Source organism: Aulonocara stuartgranti (genome assembly GCF_965226115.1).
Source record: "Aulonocara stuartgranti genome assembly, chromosome: 2".
Lineage (NCBI taxonomy): Eukaryota > Metazoa > Chordata > Actinopteri > Cichliformes > Cichlidae > Aulonocara > Aulonocara stuartgranti.
Genome location: NC_138940.1, coordinates 22,034,637 through 22,056,929, shown reverse-complemented (window position 1 = coordinate 22,056,929; position 22,293 = coordinate 22,034,637). Strand labels below are relative to the sequence as shown.

General features: G+C 40.0%; 1 protein-coding gene across 1 annotated transcript in view; it reads right to left on the bottom strand.

Moving 5' to 3' along the window:
- Window positions 1–21,469, bottom strand: part of pigg (phosphatidylinositol glycan anchor biosynthesis class G (EMM blood group)) — a 93,826-nt gene extending 72,357 nt beyond the window's left edge. Inside the window, exons 1-5 of the mRNA XM_082547723.1 lie at window positions 21,054–21,469; window positions 20,748–20,953; window positions 11,327–11,536; window positions 10,669–10,857; window positions 4,760–4,898 (exon numbers count right to left, since the gene is read on the bottom strand). Of these exons, the coding sequence (XP_082403849.1) occupies window positions 4,760–4,898; window positions 10,669–10,857; window positions 11,327–11,536; window positions 20,748–20,953; window positions 21,054–21,207 (898 nt within the window). The 5' untranslated portion in view covers window positions 21,208–21,469. The remainder of the gene's footprint in view (window positions 1–4,759; window positions 4,899–10,668; window positions 10,858–11,326; window positions 11,537–20,747; window positions 20,954–21,053) is intronic.
- Window positions 21,470–22,293: the final 824 nt, after the last annotated feature.

Sequence of the window (22,293 nt, the reverse complement as noted above, 5' to 3'; positions counted from 1 at the left end):
GGTACAGTGAGGGATCATTCAGAACTTCTGGAGGTCACAGCTTGAGCACTAGCACATCAAACCAAAACAAATGTGCGTCGACCATGTTTTTTCATTTATGACCACAAAGGTTGCGTATTTATTTTTTAAAATCCAGCTCAAAGGATGTATATAAAAGATGAAGAACGCTATAACACCATCCTAACTTTTTGAAACAGGATGTGAGGAGCAAGAGGTGGATTAAATCTGAATAAGAAAATGATGGACACTGCACTTTCACAGGGTCAGACACAAAGTAGGTCTGCAATAAACAATATCCTGCTTTGTGCCCCTTTATGACTCTAAAGCTGCGTTCGTGCTGGAAGCAATTCACAGTGCCGAGGTAAAAAGTCAACACTCAGTGACTATGAGGTTAAAAAACCCGACACCAAGTGGGTGGATCCCAAGATAAATCTGAGTCTACTTTGAGGGGAGTGATTGAAGCAACTACCAATAAGAGCACAGGGTATTGCTGACTGATATATAACCTGGTAGTAAATATATTAAAGGTTTAGGCAGCCAGAGTCTGTAATGCCGGCTTCACAGCGATGGGCGAAAATCCAATTGCTCCCTGTGTGGCTGCAGCCTAATGGGACCATAATTTACAAGATGAACATCATATTGTATTCATTAAAATTTGAAACTAGTGACTGAGACCTTAACATCATTAGTAAAATAATTATTGAAGTCACAAAACAAAAGAGTCAATGGTAATTTCCCCATTGAATTCTATTTCATTTGACCTCTTTTAGAAACAAGTGTTGATTTCAGTCAGCTTCTTGAATTACGGCCATTTGTATACAAAGGATGCCCTTTTCATTTTAAAGTAATTGGAAAAGACATCAAATTAATTGCCAGGAGAGGCCTGTTCACTCGTTATTTCATCCCAGATTAAGCAGAGAAAAGACCTGGAGTTAATTCCAAGTGTTGAACTTGGATTTGGTAGTTGTTGCCTGAGGCTCTCAATAGGAGGCCTACAGAGCACGAAGGAGGCCAAAGGAAACAAAACTGAAGGCGCAGATCGACAAAAAAGCAGCTGTAGTAAAAGCCTACCAGAGCATCTCAAGGGAGGAAACACAGCATTTGGTTTATAGGTTCCAGAGACAAAGAGTCATTGATTTCCATTAAAGTATTAAATACAGTCCCTATATTTAAAAGGATGCTAGTTTGTCCAATCACATTTGAGCATCTGAAAATGGGGACGTTGAATGAAAAGTTTGTAATTGCTACAAATTTCATTTAAAACTGTTGTTAAACTCCTTGAATTAAAGATGGAGGCCGACCATCAATCACAACTTGATTGTTTTTAAAATCCACTATGATGGTACATGGTGCTACAACATTACAAAAGAGGTCTCATTGTCCACAAACCTATGGACCAAAATGTATGACAATAATCTGCTGAATTAATACATTATTAATTATGTGTTATTACAACAACAACAAAAAACTCAAAGTGTCCTATCAAATTTCCTTGGATAAAAGATGGCTCCTTTGCTGAAACTCCTCTCATAATGCACTCCATCTGCAATGCAGACTCCAAGTTTCCACAGCACACTTTTTTTTTTTTAAGTTGTCAGACCAGTTTCCTATAAAGTCACAAATCCACCTAGATTTCATTTGAGCAAACACAAACTTTCCACTGTCAGGAGAATTTAATAAAACATTCTTTCTGTGTCCAAATCCAAGATAAATACAAATTATCAAAATACATTTTCTAAGCAAAAAAAAGGACGATTACAGAGCTAAACAATAACCAGAAGATTTCTGATACCAACAGTGTCTTATTAACGCAGCTTTGCCCCAAGTAACATCAATTAAATGTGTTGTCAATCTGCAGTAAGAGGGTTTTATTTTCTCAATGATGCATTCAGATTAAAAAGTGAAGCTCAGGTAGTGAGGTGGTGCTGAAGTCTGATCGTCCGCAGCACGTTCTAATGAAAACAACAGAGATGAGCTCTCTGCTAATGACCTATCATTCTCACAACGTTCAAAATAAAGTTCTGCTAATGAAAGCCACTGATTGCACTAACTGATGCATTAAAATAGAACACACTTGCATCAATATATTTACATCTGAAGTGGTAATGAGTAACAAGTCTGTGCCTACAGAAAGAAAAAAAATCAAGGTACAGAACTTTAAATAGACGTCAGTGTCCTCAATGTAGTTCAGTGATTCAAATAAATAGATAATAACATAAAAATGTCCCTACATCAAGGAACTATAGGGATATTTCATGATTGCTAGAAATCCATCCATCCAGAGAAGGACTGCTCAGTTATCAACTAAACCTAACATTATTGGTTAGTGAGGGGCATCCATGAACTATACGGGTGAAACACACAGACACACGTATCTGCTGATAGGTTCCAGGTAAACGGCTACTTGAATAAAATACTAAAATGTCACTCACCAAAACTGAAATCCAAACTTCTGATGGGTGGCATCACACCACTTCCACACTGCCTTCATTGTTCGGCCCTGAAGGCTTCTGCTTATTTTAACTACCGTTAATCGAATTGTCTCAATAGGACACAAACACTCTACAAACACTGGCGGCAAAAGACCTCGTGATATTTTTTGATCGTGCTCATTTAAACTTACATATTCAATGTTTCAGACCTGTTTGGATTTTGTTTTATGTTCGTTAGAAAAACTTTAAGGTACAATATTTTCCACTCCGTGTTTGGCATAGAGATCACCGGTTTATGAATGAACTTGAATGAATGAATTCATTCAAAAGAAGAGTTTATTTCATTGAAGAAAACACATAATTTGAAACGTACTTCATCAACTTTCTGTGGTTGTTGCATGTTTAATATTTAAACCAAAAACCTCTGGTGGTTAAGAAAAGAGTCAGTCAAACTGTGAGCCCAGCGGGAGGCATAAAGTACAAACAAAACCACACACGCTGTAGCAACTCCACTTAACTGTTAATGATTAATTAAGGTGAATGGTTCACATATAATAAAATAAAATTAAAAAAAGTAAGTGCCAAGACAGTTTCAAAAATAGACTTGGCTGAGAAAGAAGCAATTATCACGACCGTACTTTCACACTTAAACACATTCATTGCTGCAAAAGAAAGCTCTGCTCATAAGCCTCTGTGTGCAATGACACTGTTCCTCACACTAATGAAACGTTATGTGTGAGAACTCAAGAAAGGCTGTAGCAGCTGGCAGACACATTACAAAAATCACACAAGCTCTTCAAGTTAATGGCAAGTCTGCTGCCACTTGCATCCTTTAAACGTGACCTGTTCTGATCACTTCCAGATCCATATTTTCCATTCTTGGACACGAGCAGATTTGATCACATTTAATCTTCTCGTAACATCCTGCAACTTCCCAAAATTGACATCATTTACTCTGTGCATTACCCTGCTAATGTCAAAACCTCAGATTCCTGGCTGCTGCTACTGTTGAAGTTTTAAACCAGCTCACTCTGGAGAGCCTGTTGTTAATTTCATGAACATGTTTGGGTTGTTCACAGCTCATTTGGATTCTTATTCCAATTCTCTGCAGTCAAAGATATGAAGTACTGAGTAATCAGAATGCATAAATGGTGTGGAATAAGTCATTCAAGCGCCTGTTACCCTCCCTTTAAGCCAACTTTCTTATGATTGGCTGATTTGTAAAGAGAAGGCCTGAGCTTCCGTGGCCAGAATATACCCACTACAAGGTGTTTTACAGAACAAAAAAAACATGTAAACTGAGCATTTAATACAGTCTGAAGTATTTGGCTCACGTGGATTACTTGAACATGTCCTGAGCCATATTTCATATGAACATCCACACACAGTCACAGGTGTTTTAAGTAACTCTGAATGTAGCGTTGTGTTGGTGCCAGACGGGCTGGTTTGAAACTGGTCAGGAACTGCTGATCTGCAGGGTTTTTGCTACACAGCTATCTCTAGGGTTTATAGAGCAGGTACAAAAAATACAAAGAGAAAATGTCCAGTGAGCAGCAGTTCTCGGGGTAAAAATGCTTAGTTGAAGCCAGAGGTCTGAGGTGAATGGCCAGGCTGCTTCAAGCTGATAGGAAGAGAACAGCAACTCAAACACCCACTAGTTACGACCAAGGTATGCAGAAGAGCATCTCTGAACATGTTAAGCCTTGCCTTCCAAATGCAGAAGCAGTAGAAGACCACATCTGTCAGCTGAGAACAGGAAACTGAGGCTACAATTTGCACAGGACCATCAAACCTGAGGAGCAGAAGATTGAGATTCTGAACAGGCAGCTTTTCTTCAATCTCTGCTGCGACATTCAGACGCCAGAGCAAACAACATGAAAGCATGGATCCCTCCTGCCTTGTTTCAATGCTGCTGCTGGTGTAATGGCATGGAGGATATTTTCTTGGCACACTTTGGGTCCCTTTGTGCCAATTGAGCATCATTTAAACATCACAGCCTCCCTGACTATTGTTGCTGACCAGATAATGTGCCATGTCTCAAACTTCAAATCATCTCAAACTATGAAAGTGCAGCGTCCATCATTTTGACTATGACAATGAGTTCATCCCACAGTCACCACATCTAAAATCCAACAATACACTGCTGGGATGTGGTGGAACAGGAGATTTGGATCATGGATGTGCAGCAGCAGAATGTCAATATGAACCAAAATAAAGCAGTAAAATGACATCCAAACTGGTACTATTAAGATGGAACTAAAAAGCGAGTGCATATGACAGAAAATAAGGAAACATTAAAATTAAGCATTAAACAGTAGAACAGTTACCTTTTCTTTTGAAGGCTGGACTTATGAGAACCAAAGGTGTACTGACTTCCGGCTCCGAAGAGCCTCCGTGGCTGCCGGTCTCCGACATGCCGTGGTCTCCACACAACACCAGCAGGTAAGGCAAGGATCCCTCGACTTCCTGAGAGAAGCAAACCTGAAGGTTAATGGCACTGCACTGTAGATGGAAGGCAAACTTTAAAGCTCTGAGATGGGATTTATTCAAGCCTGGAGCTAAATGTGTCTTGTGTCAGCTAACAAAATAAAAACGATACATCAAGTTTGGAAAACAACAATTCGTTAAAATGATGGCTGCTGGGCTAATGGATTACTTCTTCAGATATCTTTTCATTTTATTACGATGGCGAAATTCGACAGCAACATAAAAGGAAGGTATTAAATAATTACTTGTAAAAACAGAAAGCCGTAACAAACACTGAGGCTGTTTCATACCATCTTCAAAAAAAAAAAAACCACACACAGAAAACAAAAACACACAGAGGGCGAATCGTAAGTCGAGGATGACAGACTGTGATCAAGCTTGGTTTCTTCCTTAAGTAATTCCCTTTCAACTAGACTCACAAGAGTCTTCCATTGACAATGAATTCAACAGGGAAAGCCTTATGAGTCATAGCAGAGGGGCTGGTTTAAAGGCATGACTGTAGATGTTAACAAAACAAAAGCCAGATCCTACCACATATTACCAAAAGACACTTCAGTTCTAATGTTGTATCATACCCACAAGCAATATCAAAGGCCATCATTTATTATTTAAGAGTGAAAATTGTAATCCATTAAGCAAGACAACCTGAAAGACAGACAAAGTAATCATTAATGAGGTAGCTGGGATAAACCCTGCCAAGACGAGTTGGATAACACGAGTATCCGAGCAGAGGAGCAGAAAATGCTGCTGTTTTTGTAGATGGAGCTATTGAACGAGAGAACATAAAAACATGAAGAATGGTCTGAGCCGAGGCTGCAGGTGGAAAGCCTGCGCTGAACTGTGCCTTTGTGCTTTGCTGAACAATTATATTAGTTACTCAGCACAGCAGCAGCAAAAGACTATCCTCTGCCCCAGATTTTACCTCTTGGATGCTTGTTATAGGATGGCACTGGACACAAGGGACGATGGGGGTAAAGAAAAGAAACTAAAAACCACCTCGCCACACGCTGAGTGAGCCTCTTTTCTGTTTAAGATAAGTCAGAGTTTTCTTCTGGATGAAAGCACGGTGCCGACCTCTTCTGGGAGACGTTTTTTCACACTTCATAACAAACCTTTTTTGGGCCAATACACTGTCCTGAATCAGACACTTGCTCGTGTTTTCCATGAGTAAGCCAGGAGGAAAAACAAAAGCTTCACTTTACTCTGAAATCATGTTTTTTGATCTGGTAAATCAGTGATTCTCAGCCCAGGGGTATTTTAGCTGTTAGGAGGGTGGAAAGCTCAACTAAATAACTCATAGAAGAAAAAGAAATTGTACTTTGATTCCACGTTATGGCAGCCATACATGCCCATTCCTACATATATGTTTAAATGATGATGCATGAGCTGTTTATTTGCTTCTCCATAATTTTCTCTTCCCGTAGTTCTGGTAAACTCTTGTTTTTCTCCAGAACTGTGCAGACTCTTTCAGATGTTTTCTCATAAATCCGTCTTGTTCTTGGGTGTAACCAGTGGATTGCATCTTGTTTCTCTTGACTAGACTCTAACAATGATACAACTACCTCCTCAAGAGTGTTTCTGACCGGGCTATGGAGGTCAAACACAGGAAGCAAAGATCTCGGTTACGCCTAATGAGGTATTATGTCTCATCTGGTCATGAAACTGCTGTCTGTCAACTGTCCGGTTACTTTGAAGGTTTAAAAAAAAGTGAAACTGCATATAAGTAATAAATTCTAAATCCTTAACAGTTTATACATTTTTTTTTGTTAAACCCCTTAAAAAAATCAATCACGTCTTGATCGACTGTGTTATATCCACTTTACGCTTCACATCCAATTTCAAATCCACTGTTGTGGTGTACAACAACATTGTCTGGCTGTCCAAAAACGTCATGACCTAACTGCTCATACAAAGAGCCATAAAAAGCATTTTGTTTTTAGTCCAATCATAAGAACAGAAAAAAGAAACCCCAGCAGTTAACTGTACATTTCAGATGAAGGAAAGACTGGAGCGATATAGCTCATTAAAACAACAATATTCAAGCGTTTGAACTTAATAAAGATAACTGAAACAGACACATGAAACTATTTCCAGGTATAAATGTTTTTTTCACTTGTCTCCCTGACAGGCCTTAGATCACTTGCTCATTCTGCAGGTCATATTTAAAAAGTTTTATACTTTAAACAGCAAAAGTAGAAACCAACCCGTAAAAATTGAAATATATAGAAGAGAAGATTGAGGCCATGAGCTCTCCATTAACACAAAGGTCTTACTGAGGTCTTTATGACCAGGAGGTCCTGCTTTCCAATCATGTTTTAATGGAGAGTGTTGCGTTAGTCCGTGCTGCAGGTAAAGAATTTCTCTGTCCCTAATTTGCGCTCGGTTAAATAAGCCTCTCGCTTCATTTTGAGGTAGCCTCTGAGGCTACCTCCATCTCGAACCACCGTCCCTTTAAGAGCATCAAGGAGCGGCGGCAGCAAATAACACACAACTTGCGTGTGCAGTGAGACATCCTGATACCTCAGTATCATAAACACCCGGATATATTAGAAGCATGTGCTGATTGAGGAAACGTTGTTTGGTAGGAGCTTCTAAGATATCCTGCGGGACCCCACTGGACTGTGTCTATATTTAGGTCATAGTGCTGCTAAAAGAAAAAAGAACAGGCACAGCTTCCACTAATGTGACTGAAGCAAGACTTTCAAACAGGTTTCATTCAAAGAGCTCACTGGGAGCACATGTGAGGCTGCCCACAGCACAGAGATATCGCCATGAGCCCGGACAGACAGTTTTTAACAAGACAGAATTCAAAACTTTGGGATCTGGTGAAATGTTGAATCAACTTATCCAAAGGAAGGAAATCTTAAAGGGTTACGTGCACTTGGCTTCTGTTCTCTCTGTCATTTCAAATATACCAAAGCAAAGGGAAAGAAGAGGGAGGTTGTAGTCTCATGTAGACATGACTTGACAATCTAAATACAAGCTCCATAGCTGAATGACAGCAAGAAAATGCCCATTAGCAACACACACACGGTGCAAAGACAATATGCATGCACAGCTGCCAGACCATGTGAAAGGAGGGGGGGAGAACAAAGGCACAAGACCTGCACACTGATCAAAGGCAAAATTAAAGATAACAAAAGCTTAACAGTTTATTAAATCTCTGGTGGTTCCTGCAACAGATAACATAATAAATGCTGGAAACGGTGCAAATTCTCTGTGTAATTAAATGCCTACCTAAAAACTGATAGTGTTAAAAAAAGAATCACTGATAGCATCATATTAATATATTAACCAGTCATTACTTCATATTTGCATATTTTCCTGTCTTTACTTTATTATGACACTAACTAGATTTAAACAACCATAAAAAAAAAAGAGTTATTCTATAAATTTATTAGAGACAAACAGATGCTGACAAGCAATAGCTAATTTCAGTTCAGTCTTACGAAGCACATCAGTCCCATTAGCTTCACACAAAAATCTGAAGGCAAAGCACTAAAACAAAATATGGAGAGCAAAATAAAAAATAGAAGTCTGTCCTACATTCACCTCTCTTTAAAATGGCTCAAATTATATTAACAATGAGCAGCAACAGCACTGACAGTCCAATACTCCATCCCTCATCTCTTCCTAAGAAAAATAACAGCCTCTTCTGAAGCTTAATGTTCCATGTTGCTCAGAACCCAACAATGAAACCCTGGACCCAAAACAAAAGACTGAAAGGAGGTAAAATGCAAAGCACATACATGTAAGGTTGCAGAAAATGCAGAGTTGGATCTTTTCGAGGGTTTGCCAAAATGAGCTCCCCCTCATACATTATACACAGTCGTATAAGTTTCTTGGAAGTGGTTCAGGCCTACCTTTCAACTGGGCTTTTCAGGCCACAAAAAACTACCTCAAGTATTCAATAAGGTCTATTGGATTTGTGTAAACATCTTATGTAGACTCCCTCCTTATTATTTACCTTGAGTCCATCTGTGGCAACTGAAGGCTTGTCAGGGATAGTTAACAGGCAACAACAGAGCTGAAGTACTTTAGTGCTGCTAAATTAATAATTAAATACTTTACCCATGTTTTTTTTAGATGTTTTTGAGTGTTGCAGTCCATTATTTTTGTTATGTTTTGGTTGTTTTTGGAAGAAAGCAACAAGACTCACATTTTATTTGCTTGGCAAACCAATTTCTGAGATTTTACATGTCTATGGGTCATGTATGGCCTGAAGTAGGCTGAAAGGGTTCCACAGGTTTCAAATAAAGAGGAACTATGCAGCTGGGATGCAGTATGCCCATCAAGTTGGGCACAGGTATCGTCATCACACAGCTGCTTTTATTTATGTTCACCCTTAAGACTTTAGTAGCAGCTGCAGTATTTTCCCGAGCAACAGGCGTCACCACTCAGACAACAGTGCAATATCAGCGCTAATATAGGAAAGGAACGAAGTCAAAACCCAATAATTTTAAAGTCTTATCTTTTCAAACTGCTGACCAGGGCTCTAGACTAACTTTTTGCCATGGTTGCACTGGTGTACCTGACTTTTTTTCTTAAGTGCACACAAATTTTTTAACCACATTGCTTAACACCACAGTTTTACATGTTCACTTTTTTTTTAAATTAGAGGACAGGGGACACTTGGGCAGTGCATTTATCGCAGCATATAATGTGTTTTCTGGATACACTGTGCTTGTTCGGCGTTTCCATTCGAAACATATTAGCACCAGTCACAAACACAACGGTCTTTCCACACTCACGGCAGTAAAAGCAGTGCATCATTTTCTCAGCTTTACTGTATCTTAGCCAGGGAAACTGGTCAAGCCACTCGCTTTAAATACACGTTCCCCTTTTAACTTTCAGTGGGCTCTAGCTCGGAGTCGATCGTATGTGGCTCGTTATGTGATGTCGTCTCCGAACCAGTGTTAGACGTAACCTGATGGCTTAGTGTCACAGCACTGGCTATGAATTTCAGTCAGATCAAGCATTAACCTAACGAAAAAGTTATCAATCGTTCTTTTCAGTCCTTTCTCATTACCCACAGCTGCATCTACTTCTGTCGGACGAATCAGAGAGGTCCCGCACTTGACCATCTCTGATTGGTTTAGACCATGATATGCATAATGTGCATCTGTTGCTAACCACACGGAGACTTTCAGGGTTGCAGAGGCTTTTTTTCTTTTCTTTTTTTTTACTCGAACAGCTGAGACCTAGGATTGTTTTTATAGTCGTATCGTTGAGAAATTAGGTTGCATGTGTGACTAAATTGGTCGCACTCTAGAGCCCTGTTGACATATCTCCCTCTGTATAATCTCTGAGGTTCTGTAGTGATGGTAGTAAAAACTGACACGAACGTGTCTGCAACCCAGCAGTCAAGAGGTATACCATCGGCAAAACAGCAGCTAGCAACGGCAGATGTGAGATCAATTTGACGTCAGCTTTGTCATCCGGTGCTCTTCCCAAGGTGGAGAATGTTGACTATGACAAAGTCTTGGAGGTATTCTCCTGAATTCTAAAGATGTTGTCAGTTCCTGACTACCTTTGTTTCATTTGGAATCCATGCATCTCTCTAAAGACTCGGGTTGAGACTAGTTGGTAAATATTGCTAGTTAGCTACAATTAGGGGCCTTGGGATAAAAATAATGAGGTCTCATAAAAGAAAGCTTACATTCTAACCCAACAGAAACAAAAAGGAATTCTTCTATAACACAGAATGCAAATGATGCACATAAGAGTAGAAGTTAAGAAAATTAATTACCTTTGAAATGAGAGCACTATGGATCTTCTTCAGGATGTCGTCCATCTCCATCAGTTTGGGTTGGATGAGTGAGCTATACGGTCCACTCATATGACCAATGTGGTCCAGGCCTAGGTAGTGGAGGATTAAAATGTCCCAGTCATCTCTCTTTAAGGTGCTGTCCAAGTGACGGGTTACATTGTTGTCAACCTGGAAAGAAGGTGACGCACGTCTTTAGATACAAGATTTGTCATATTTAATTTAGGCTTGTTTTATTCAAAATTCATCTCCATACCAAGACTATCCTCATTAAATCTGAGCTAAGAGGAAATTTACCCAAACCTGTGGTACCCTTGATAAGTAAACATCCCTCCTATCAGGTAATGAGCTCAGAACCACCAAAATCCTACTATAAACAAGAACAGATTGCAAACAGTCCCACAGAAAATTGCCGCTAAGGCATATGGAGCTATTAGATGAGCAGTTTTGATGTGATGCTGGCTGATCAGCTGCCTTTATCCCTTGTATGACTTGGATCATTTTTATGTATCATTTCTAAAATTCATGTACCACATCAGCAACCAGGTGCTCTCATTCTTTTTTTTTTTTTTTCATATTAGCAGAAAATTACATTACATGACTTTTACAAGCAAACCCCAACGGCTCAACTCACACATACCTCAGTGTAGTCAGACACGAAAAAGGAAGTTGTGCCATCATATTCCATGAAGTGTTTTGGGAAAAGGCGCACCCAGGTGTCATCCCCGTAGAATACTATCCTCTTCCCTGCAGTTTTGGCTTGCCAAATGAGGTTGTCTTCCAACAGTGCAGGAGAATTTAGGTTCATTACCACATCAATGAAGCCTGGGATACTGCCAGTGGTAAGAGCCTGGGGAGGAATATGTTTTTGTCATTGTCCTTTGAACAATAATTGTCTTTTAATGGTGTTATACAACCTTACAGTTTCATCATATTAACCCCACTAATTAGGATTTGTGCTGCAGTACAGGGATTGGTTAAAAAATGTATACATTCATTAATTTATTTTATTATTAAAGGTAAAAAAAAAACAAACAGTCAAATTTAAATGGCTACTACACTGATCTAACATTAGAAATTAAACCAATTCCCACATCACCAAACCAATCTTGCTACCACAAATGGAAAGTGAAAGCTGAATCAGGTAGACACATGATATTTATGAAGTATAGTTTCTACCGATTTCATCATGGAATCTGAAATAAAACAACATCGGCCTCCATTTGACGGACAACTATAACACAGCCTATTTTGGAAGCCAGGAAAAAGCTTGGTGCATCGTCGAGGGGGAAAGTACAAAGGCCTTGTCTTTATGCAGCGAAGTAGACAAGAGATTGTAGATGATGGCAGGAGACATTGTTATTTAACACCCCCCCTCCATGTGCTGCCTGGAGCACTGCTCTGGATCCTCGGGGACACTCAAAAATCCAGACTAAAATGAGTAGTGACCAGGATTTGTTATATGAGAAAAGCAAGACGGAGCTGTCAAGGGGTCCAGGGCCAGAAAATTCCCTGTCATCTATTCATCTATATCGTCCCTTATTGTGTTTATGTATTCATCTGATCAACCCTGATCAGATGAGTCCACATCTGGGTATTTTGTTCAGTGTTTTTAGGGGGTTTTTTTTGCTTACAAGACATTTTCAGCAATTTATGCTATATCACCGTATAGGTGCCACTTCTCTATCGCAATTCTATGGCTTCTACACAGGAAAAAAACCCAAAGATGTCACACTTCAAAAAATGGGGGTAGAAATGAAGTATCATGCATCAATGTCACAAGATTCAAGCTTTTCTTTATTTTCAATCACGTTTTGAATACTAACGCCAAATGTGAATTTCTATGCCAATGCTGAGGTTTAGACTAATAATTTGGTATTTCATGATTTTTTTTTCTGTTAGCATATTCTATATTTTATTTTGTTCATCTTCATTAATAACCACAACACTCCTGGTTTAAAACCTATTTCATTATTCTTTAACATTCATTCAGTGCAAAATTGCATTCGAAACAACTGTGCAAAAGTCTTGAAAACCCCCTTATTTCTTAATATTGCAGTAGTGCAATGTTTCTATTGAAAGATTTGCAAACATACATGGACACACAGTATATAAGGCAAAAACAAAATCTGAGAAATACTAACCAGGCTGAAAATCCATATTTGGTTATGCCCACCTTTATTCTTCAACAAAGTCTAAACTCTCTTACTGAGCTTTCTGGCTAAAAGTAGTCTTCAGGAATAGTTCTCCAGGCTTCTCGAGGGGGAAAGCTCTTCTTTGGATCTTGGCTGGGGAGGCCAATCCTTGACTGTGTGTTTTTCTATCCAGGTATACTTGGATACACACTGACAGTGAGCTGGGATTTTGTCATGATGAAAAATTAAGCTGTTGCCAATCGGACACTTTCCAGATGGTATTGCATGGTGGATCAAAATCTGACCAGACTTTCCTGCATTAATAATTCAGAATTAAAATAAGCGAAATTCACCAACATCCCCAGCACTACTGGTTAAAAGGCAGCTCCAAACCATGACAGAGCCTCCACTGTGTTCTATAGATGCTGTACTGTTTTAGATTATAATGACAATTTTGAAACAAAATTTTCACAACTGGGTTCATCACTCCATCAGTCCCATTGCCACCAATTTTCACACCAGTTCTTAAGTAATTTCCCTTCCTTACGAATGACTTCTTGACCGACAACCTTCCACTGAGACCATTTCTGATGAGGCTTCAATGCACAGGTGACAGATCAAGTGAAGGGCCAGATGAATCTCTCAGTTTCTGTGTCGGGTCTTTGCTGGAGTTTTTCATATTACTTAAACAGCATTTGATAGTCATGTCGTTGAGCAGCTTTACAAACAAAAGATTCTTCTGAAAATTGTCAGGGATAGGGACTTGACTAAAAATGAGTGAACAGCAGCCACAGTCCCCCCAAGAAAACCATCAAAACTTTGAAAGACCTTAAAAAAGACTGAAGAACTACTACTCAATGCAACCTTTAAAAGATTACAAGGAATTCTGGAGCCTTGGAAGCAAAATACAAAGAAGTCACAGTGGTTTACGCCTTTTGCACATCCTTGTAAATAACAGCCACTAATGCATACCAATATCTTTTATGTGTTTTTTAAGAGAAATAATATTCTTCTTAAAATATTTGTGTCTCCCTATTTAAAAATGACAAACTAATACACAAACTCTGGTACAAAGTAACCCACTAACAGCAGAAGCCTCTCAGTTGTTTCTGTTTATTCACAGGTGTAACAATTCCGAAACCCATCCTCTGAGCTCTGTTCCTGAGCTCAATTATTCACAACTTCCTTCCTTGCGATTGTTTTGCCTCTGCCAGCGCAGGTGCTTGTTTCGGGGAGAGATGGATGCTTTCTGCTTCAAAAGCAGGCGTCTCTTTCAGTTTGTTCGCTCTCAGGAAGGTCCCAAGTCTATTAATAGAGACAGCCTGACTAATGAAAACAGTGCCTTGGACATAAAAAAGGGCAAAAATGATAACACTGTTTGCAAGAACAAATGAAGGGACACAAAAGCATCTAGACGATTGCACAAGAAAGATCCGTTTGAAAGCTGTGCAGAAAAGTTCAGCTTAATTAGGCTACATCTTAAAATCCTTCTTGATGCCAAAACGGCATCGAGAAGCTGCCCGAATGAATCAGTGATTCATCAACGTACTAATTACTGTCCCACAGTATGTGTCTAGGCTTGCGATGCTACTGCGTAAATGTCAAATACAATATCAGTGGGGTATAGAGACACTCTCTGGCATAGTGATGAAAACTTGTCAAGGTGCCAAAATGCAGACGGAAGGGGGCTGCGATTCTGAGTCCTCGAGCCTGGAAGAAGATTTTTCAGTTTCCTCCTCAGTGCTTACTTTCTCTTGACTCGTGAAAGGAACACTTTCTACCATTAACCTGAAAATATCCAGAATTTCTCAGGCCTTATGACCAGATAATACATATGGAGTTTTAAAACAAAAGCAAAAACTATCATGCCTTGCTGTGTTCTTACTATCCCGGGAGATACCAGCCTTTGAAACACCCACAGCTGCTATGATTAACTGAATTCACTGTCCAAGTCCGGCATCTCAGTAATGTCCACTGACTGCTGTGCCAGTGGGAGCGTGGGGCTCTACCGGCCACATGTGAATGCAGGACTGGGGAGGGAAACTAATTTTCTCTGCTTGCCATGGTAAGAATGAGTAACTAAACTGGGGATCATCAAATTTTGTAAAAATGACTCCCATGGGGGGTTTTCCTTCGTAATAACAGTTTGTTTCCCACAAATAAAACACAACACACAAAAGAAAGAAGACTATAAAGCCTCACTGTGCACCAGACTTGAAGTCAACCATGCAATATATCTCCATGGAGATATACTGTTATATTATTAGAAACTGTGGAGGTAGTCGTGTGTAAATTAATGGCTGTGACACGGAGAGATTATGATTTAGGTTAGTTGGCTGTGTCATAGCAGTTAATTGGGTGCAATGCAGTGATAGTGGGCAGTAATAGGCAGTTGGTCTGTAATGCCACCTACTGGTGTGTCATCAAGCCTCGACGATGCAACAGAGCACTTTTTGTTTGGACAGCAGAACTTCTGAATCACTTCAAGGTTAAACTGACCAGCAAACAAATCTACGCGTGCCTCTGGGCCCTGATGACTACATGCCTGTTTTTGTGTGACGCACCGGCTGCAGGGTGACAGCAGATGCCACTACACTAGGCCGTGTTCTTATAGTTTTCTATCGGCTCCTCAATGAAAAAGCCCAGTTTGAAAGGTAGATGCCAATCATGCAGGATGTAATTGTGGAGAGGTGTGTTGAAAAATGAAGCCACTACATTAAGCTCAAAATGCAAGGTGAGTTACCTTGAATCTAGAGTTACAGCCAAGCTCTCTAAAAAGTGATTAAGTGGCCCTTCTGCAGGACTGCAGATGAACCACAAATCAAACTTGCATGTTTCTGGGCAGCCGAAGGACGTGCCATCTTGAATTTTCCCGTCTCCTCCGTGTCCATACTACACACCTCTGCTGCAACGTAAACCCTTCACACACGCGCTTCTAAATCTAAATTTAAAATTTACTCTTATTGATCTCCTGCTACAGCCGCCTGCTCCACCCCCTCTCTGGTCCTGTCAAGAAATCTTTTTTAAAAGGTTCAAATCTGGGACTGTTTTTTTAAGCTGTCTTTTCTCTCCATCGCTACCGCTTCCTTCTCTAAATCCGGGGATTATGGTGAAACATCTGTCTCCCTGCAAGTCCACCTCAATCTCGCTCCACTCTATCCTGTCAGCCTTCCTCCACATCACCAATGACATGCTCCATAACATCATAACCGGCTTGTTTTTTTTCGGGGTGTTTGTTCTCCTTTCTCTCACACATTTACAGAAAGTTTACTTTTTTCTGTTTAATTCACTTCTACCTCTAAGTATATTTTTACTTAGCAGATGTAATTGGCAACAGAGACATAGAGTAAAAAGCATTCAAAACACCAACATCAATCATTCAATTAACAGAAAAACCCAGGACTTCATTAGTTTAGTCATCTGCACTTCCCTTTTGCCAAGAAAATCTATCCACCTGACAGGTGTAGTGTATCAAGATGCTGAATTAATAGCGTGGTTGCTGCACAGCTGTGTCTTCAGACGGTAATAATAAAGGTCGCTCTACATTTTGCAGTGTTATCACAGGGCACAGGGCCACAGATGATGCTGGTTTAGACGGAGGGTGCAGTTGGGATGCTGATTGCAGGAAAATGTGCAGATTTGTCAGCTTAATGTTTATTTCACAACCATAACCATGTAACCAAAGCAACCCAGGACTGCCACATCCAGCTTCTTCCCCAGCAGAAGCTGGAAGTGGCGGTCCAGCCAACGGGACAGCTTTTTTGCACAATCAGAGAATTTCCTGCAAAACTCTCAGAAACTGCTAGTCTGCATGCTCATGGTCCTCACCAGTGATCACCTTTGACGGCAGCTATCATGTTAGGGAAGTGTTCGCTTCAAAGATGAATCCCCGGGGTGGGGGGTAGGGTGGGGTCATGTACTATCACTTAAAGTTGTAGCAGGATGATGTTCAACCCCACAGTACAAGGATCTGTACACAACCCTTTTGAAGTTGAATCCCAGTCCTTATATGGCCTGCCTACTCACTGCACATGACCCCCATCTAGTCTACAACGTCAGAAGTATCTTACCTAGGCTAAGAAGCCACTTCTGACTTGACTTCTTCTAAGAAGAAAAAAACCGGAGTGCTGCTCAGTGGTCCAAAGTGCTCTTTCAGATAAAAGCAAATGTTGCATTCATTTGGAAATCAAGGTGTTCGAGTCGGAAAGAAGAGCGCAGAATCCATGATCTTTGAAGTCCAGTGGAAACTTGTGCAGTCTTTGATGATTTGGGATGACATGTCCTCTGCTGGTGTTGGTGGTGGTTAGTCCACTGTGTTTTATCAAGTCCAAAGTCAGCACAGTCACCTACCAGGAGATTGTGGAGCACTTCATGCTTCAGTCTGATTTCTTCTTAGCATCTGACCAAACAGTTTGCCGAATAGATTATTACTGAGCTTGACGGGCAAACCAATTCATCTGACCTGAAGCCCACGGAGAATCCATGGAGTACTGTAAAGTAGGAGATGAGAAACACCCGACCCCGAAATACAGACGAGCTGAAGACTTTTATCAAAGCAACCTGTGCTTCAGTAACACCTCAGCCTCCACGTCATAACACACCTATGCAATAATTTGTGTTAACGGAGGCCCAACCAGTGTTGAGTGTATAAACAAACTTGCTTGGGCATTTCTTTATTATATATCATTCATTGATTACTAAATTGATTACAATACTAAAATAATCTGAGATAATGAATTCCTGATTTTAATGAGCTATAAGCCACAATCATCAAAGTCAAAACAAAAGAAGGATTGAAGTATTTCACTTTATGTTTAATAAATACAGAACATGTAAATGTTGACTTAAAAAAAAAAAAACTCTTTCTCTACCCTCCATTCTCCATGCTGGTATCCCACTAGAGTTACTTTTTTGTGCCTCAACCTCTCATCCTGTTCACTGCCTAACCAACACATGCTCTCTGTCACCCTCACTAACCTGAAGATTGCCGAGTCAGCACTCTCATGCCTCCCGTGTCAGACGCTACAGAGGAGAACTGTGTCCATACCGTGAACCTTCAGCAGCACGTTTCTCCAGGTCTGAGTTTGTATTGCAATCCCCGTCCGTTAAAACAACTCGATGCTGTCAGCACATCCTCGATCCTCCCACCGCAGAGCGCTTCCTCTAAGGCACAGGCTCTGCTTTTAGTTTTGCCCTCTGACACTCAGGCACACATATTCTGCTTCACCTGACAATTTCCGTTAGATGGCTTCCCCCAAGCTCAGCACTACCTGACACCCATGGACAAAAGAGGGCTGCTCTTTTTCCCCGAAAATCATTCCCTTTGCAAAATCTCTTCAACACCACTGACAACAGAGCCTGACTGAAATATCAAACTGTCAACTGCGGCCTATCACAAACATACAGGTAAAGGTTTTTATGTTGTCCATTTTGCACCAATATAAACACCTTTTATACGATTGCAGATTTTGAAATGGTTAGTCCGTGACACAGCTCCCGTTTGCAGCACATGTAGTACCGATCACAGACGAGAAGGGGCGATTTACTAATAAACAATGACTCCATCTCTCTTTGTAACTGTATATATAATGCTATTGGCTGATGATATCAATATCAGATACATTCCCTAAAAAGTATCAGCAAGGGCTCCAGGCAGGCTTTAATTGGTGGTGTGCTCTCTGTCTGCCTGCGATGTTAACGTGTTACAGCACAGCAGACTGTCATGAAAGGTGCACATGACATGACTCCAACTCCCTCCTGGCTCCGCTCCCAAAATACTCTCGGCAACATGACACATCATCCAAATGTGACAACACACCATGTTTTCACGCTTTCAGCCATCTAACCCTATTTTCAGATACGGGCTGAAAACTTAGAGCTTAATTCAAAATGTTCATCACAGGTTCTTTTTACAAGCTTTTCTGGGCTCACAGAAGCACTGCCATTTCTAGCTTAAACACCTCAGATCAGGGACTGAATGATTTAAATCCTTCTCAATACAAGTCAAAATTACAGTCCTGGTCTTCATCAGTTTCACGTTTGTCTACAATCAAATTATCAAGAATCTGCAATTGCACAATGTATATATCGTTGTATTACCAGATCTTTGCACACCTCAATCACACAACTCTTTTAAACTGCCCTAAATCAGGTTGGCACCAGAATCAACCTTCTCAAGACGTTCATCCATATCGAAAACACTGATTAAGATCCTTTTGGGTGAAGATTTGGAGCTTTTCTTCATCTCCACCCCAATCACTGGTGGTGTACCTCAGGAGTCATCTTTAGGAGCTTTTTTGTTTATTTATATGTTCACTTTAGGCAAAATTTTTCATGAGCACAAAATCTCATTTCACTGTTATGCTAACATAAAACAAATATATCTAACTTTTAATCATTAGTAGTCAACCCGCATAAGTTCCATCCTTAGCTGTCTCCAGGAATCTCTTCTGAGTGAAGACAAATAAGACAGAAGTTAAAAACATAGCGCTAAGTTGTTTTTTTGTTTTTTCAAGCTGATGGAATTTCCCTAACTTAAGTCCATTCACTCTCTTAAGGATATGAATACCAAAAGTGAATACGCACAAATCTGTGCGTAAATCATGCGTACGAGCATTTCACACACAAATCCATCATTTATCAACATTTTCATACCTGAATTTGTTCAAACTTTAGGAACAAATCGGAATCCTGTGTACAAACAAATGAAAGCCTGGCTTCCTTAGGAATTTAAACACTTTAAAGTCTTTAAAATGAATACTACTGCCACTACTACTACTAATAATAAAAATAATAACTTTTATTATTGCATTTTGGTTATTATTTATAGTTTCCTATAACAACATGAACCAGAAAATATACCGAATTACAATAAAATATTTTTTTAAGAAAAAACAAAATACTAAATGGAAAGGTGCAGGTGCACCTTTTTGATTTAAATATATTCCATTATCAGGTATCTTATCATATATTAAATGTTCTTATCTTTCATTAAAAAGGACTTCTATCATTGCTAGATGTCACACACTGTGGAATTTCTTGGCACTATTCCATGGATGCTGGAGATCTGAATTTTTTTCTCTATCATTGCAGTGATTTTCTCACCTGAGCTCTTATATATTGCCAAACAATTGTTTCACAATCAGTGATATTGCTCAATCAAATGCTCTCCATCCACCGAATTTATCAGAAAGATTTGAAGACATTTATGTTTTTTATGGTTTTTGCTCGCTTCCAATCGTCTAGCTATTTTCTTTTAAACAAGACTTATACTTTCCACAAGCATTTTAAAGTGTTATATTTTATTCTTCCTCCATGCTGTTTTGTTATGTTTCCTGTCTTGATTTCTCACACTTTTTTAACTGTCTGTTCATTTTGGATGTTTCTAAATGTACTAATGACTCTTTTAACACATTAAAAAAAAATACACGTCCAATTTTCTCATTAGTGTGAATCAACAGATTTCTATAAAACACCAAAACAGATGAGATTTAGTTGTTTAAATCTGCATTTGAGTTGCAAAGCGGACAAAATGGACAGTAAACTGAGCATTAACACTGAGCCTGGGTTTCATGCCTGTAATGGAAAATATTACACGCCTTCAGCACCATAAAGAGAGCAGAGAAGTTAGTGTGTATTTAAAGGAATACCACATTACAGGGTTAGGTATTAACAACAGAATATTCCTGGCATCATCCGTTTCAAGTTTTCACTACATAATAAAGTGCTAATGTAGAGTTTCAGAGATGCAGATTTATGTGTGGAGTTGGAAAGGATTTGAGAAATGCTGATAGTTTGGATCCAAGTGGTTGACTCACTACAGCAAACACTAATCCAGAATTCTAACAGACACACGCCATGATGAGAGACAGTGGACAGATTTGATGGGCGAGTTCTCATTTCAACATCATGCTAGTGGCATCCTACCTTGATCCTGGGCATAGTGACTGTAGGTGGTCTCGCCTTGGCCACAAAGCTGTGTGATGAGCCTCTTTCCACCACGTGCCTTGTGTAGGGCATATACATACGACCATTGGGTCCAAACACAAAGTCCTCTCGGAGGGCATCCACTAACATAATAACCACCCTTTTAAACAGGGGCTGCGGGAGGCGAGATGAATTAGGAGCGCTTCCTGTGAGGTTAGAAGAAAGCTTATGAGTTTTAACAGATTTATGTCAACAGTACAGGCCGAGGAGAGGAGTGTGAGCAGATGTGGATGAGGCTGGACTCACCTGTCAGCGGCTCGGCTGGCAGATCTGACAGCTTGCTCTTGGATGAGAAAGAAGACTTGACAGGTACGGGGAAAAATCCCCGCAGGAAAAGGGCAATGCCAATCACTTCGAATATTAAAATAAAGGAGGCAAAAACAGACGAGCGGACCTTCATGGTTTGGCCGACGGACACTTTAGGAAGTTAGGCTACAGAGATGACTTGCTAGCTAGCAACCAATATAACGCTTTCTACTCTGTTTAATTAAATTAAAAAGAGCAGTAAAAGTCATGGTATCCCATTTCAGGTGGAAGCGCTGTGAATCAAAATATTATAAAGCTACGTGTCAATGAGTTGCGTGGTGTATATGTGGGCGTAATTCACAATATACACACTACCAGCGGTTAGCACTGTGTTCATTCATAGCTGCTTCCGCATTGATAGCACGAAACTACGGGTGGGACTTAGAGCCAAACAACACCAAATCGCGTTTCCTACGACGCATGCTTGTCAGAGTGACACTGTTATTGCAAGGTATTAACCTTACAATATAAAGCACCCCGAGGCAACTGCTGATGTGTTTTGGTACTTTAAAATTGAATTGAATATTACAGTGTTATACACACACACACACACACACACACATTATATATATTTATGACTTTCTGTTTAATTATAAGGAAAGTTTTCCATCTGAATGTTTGCAATTCTACTGCTGTTTTCAGTACCTTCCATCTCAACAGCAGAAGCAGTTGAAAGCTCTTACTTGTCTGACAGCCACATAAAAACTGCCTGTTGGAAACCTATGGCCATTCATTCCCTACGTTGCTGATTAATGGCCTCATTAGTCATCCGTCAGAGTCGTATGTGCTCTCCCTGCTATGCTGACAAAATGTGAAGGAAAAACAGGCCTATAATCTGTAATAGTCCACACAGATTAATAAGAAGTGTTCCTCTCCTGAATCCACTACGCACGCTGAAGTACACTTTGTGAGCGTTTGTCCTCCTCCTCTTTACTGCAGCAAAATGCCAGCTGGTCCCTGAATTAGATTTGCTTACATTGCCTAAGTACAAAGGACAGCACTTAGAGGTAATGAGATACTTTCATCAGGCAAATGAACTGCTGGGGACAGTGTTGAATTTTTTTTTGCACAATTTAAATGTGACACTGATGTGGTCTGACGCTGATGAAGCCTGACTGGACATTAGCTGGGGATGAAATTAACTTCCACCTCGTGGTGTGCTTGAGCTCCTGCTGCCATC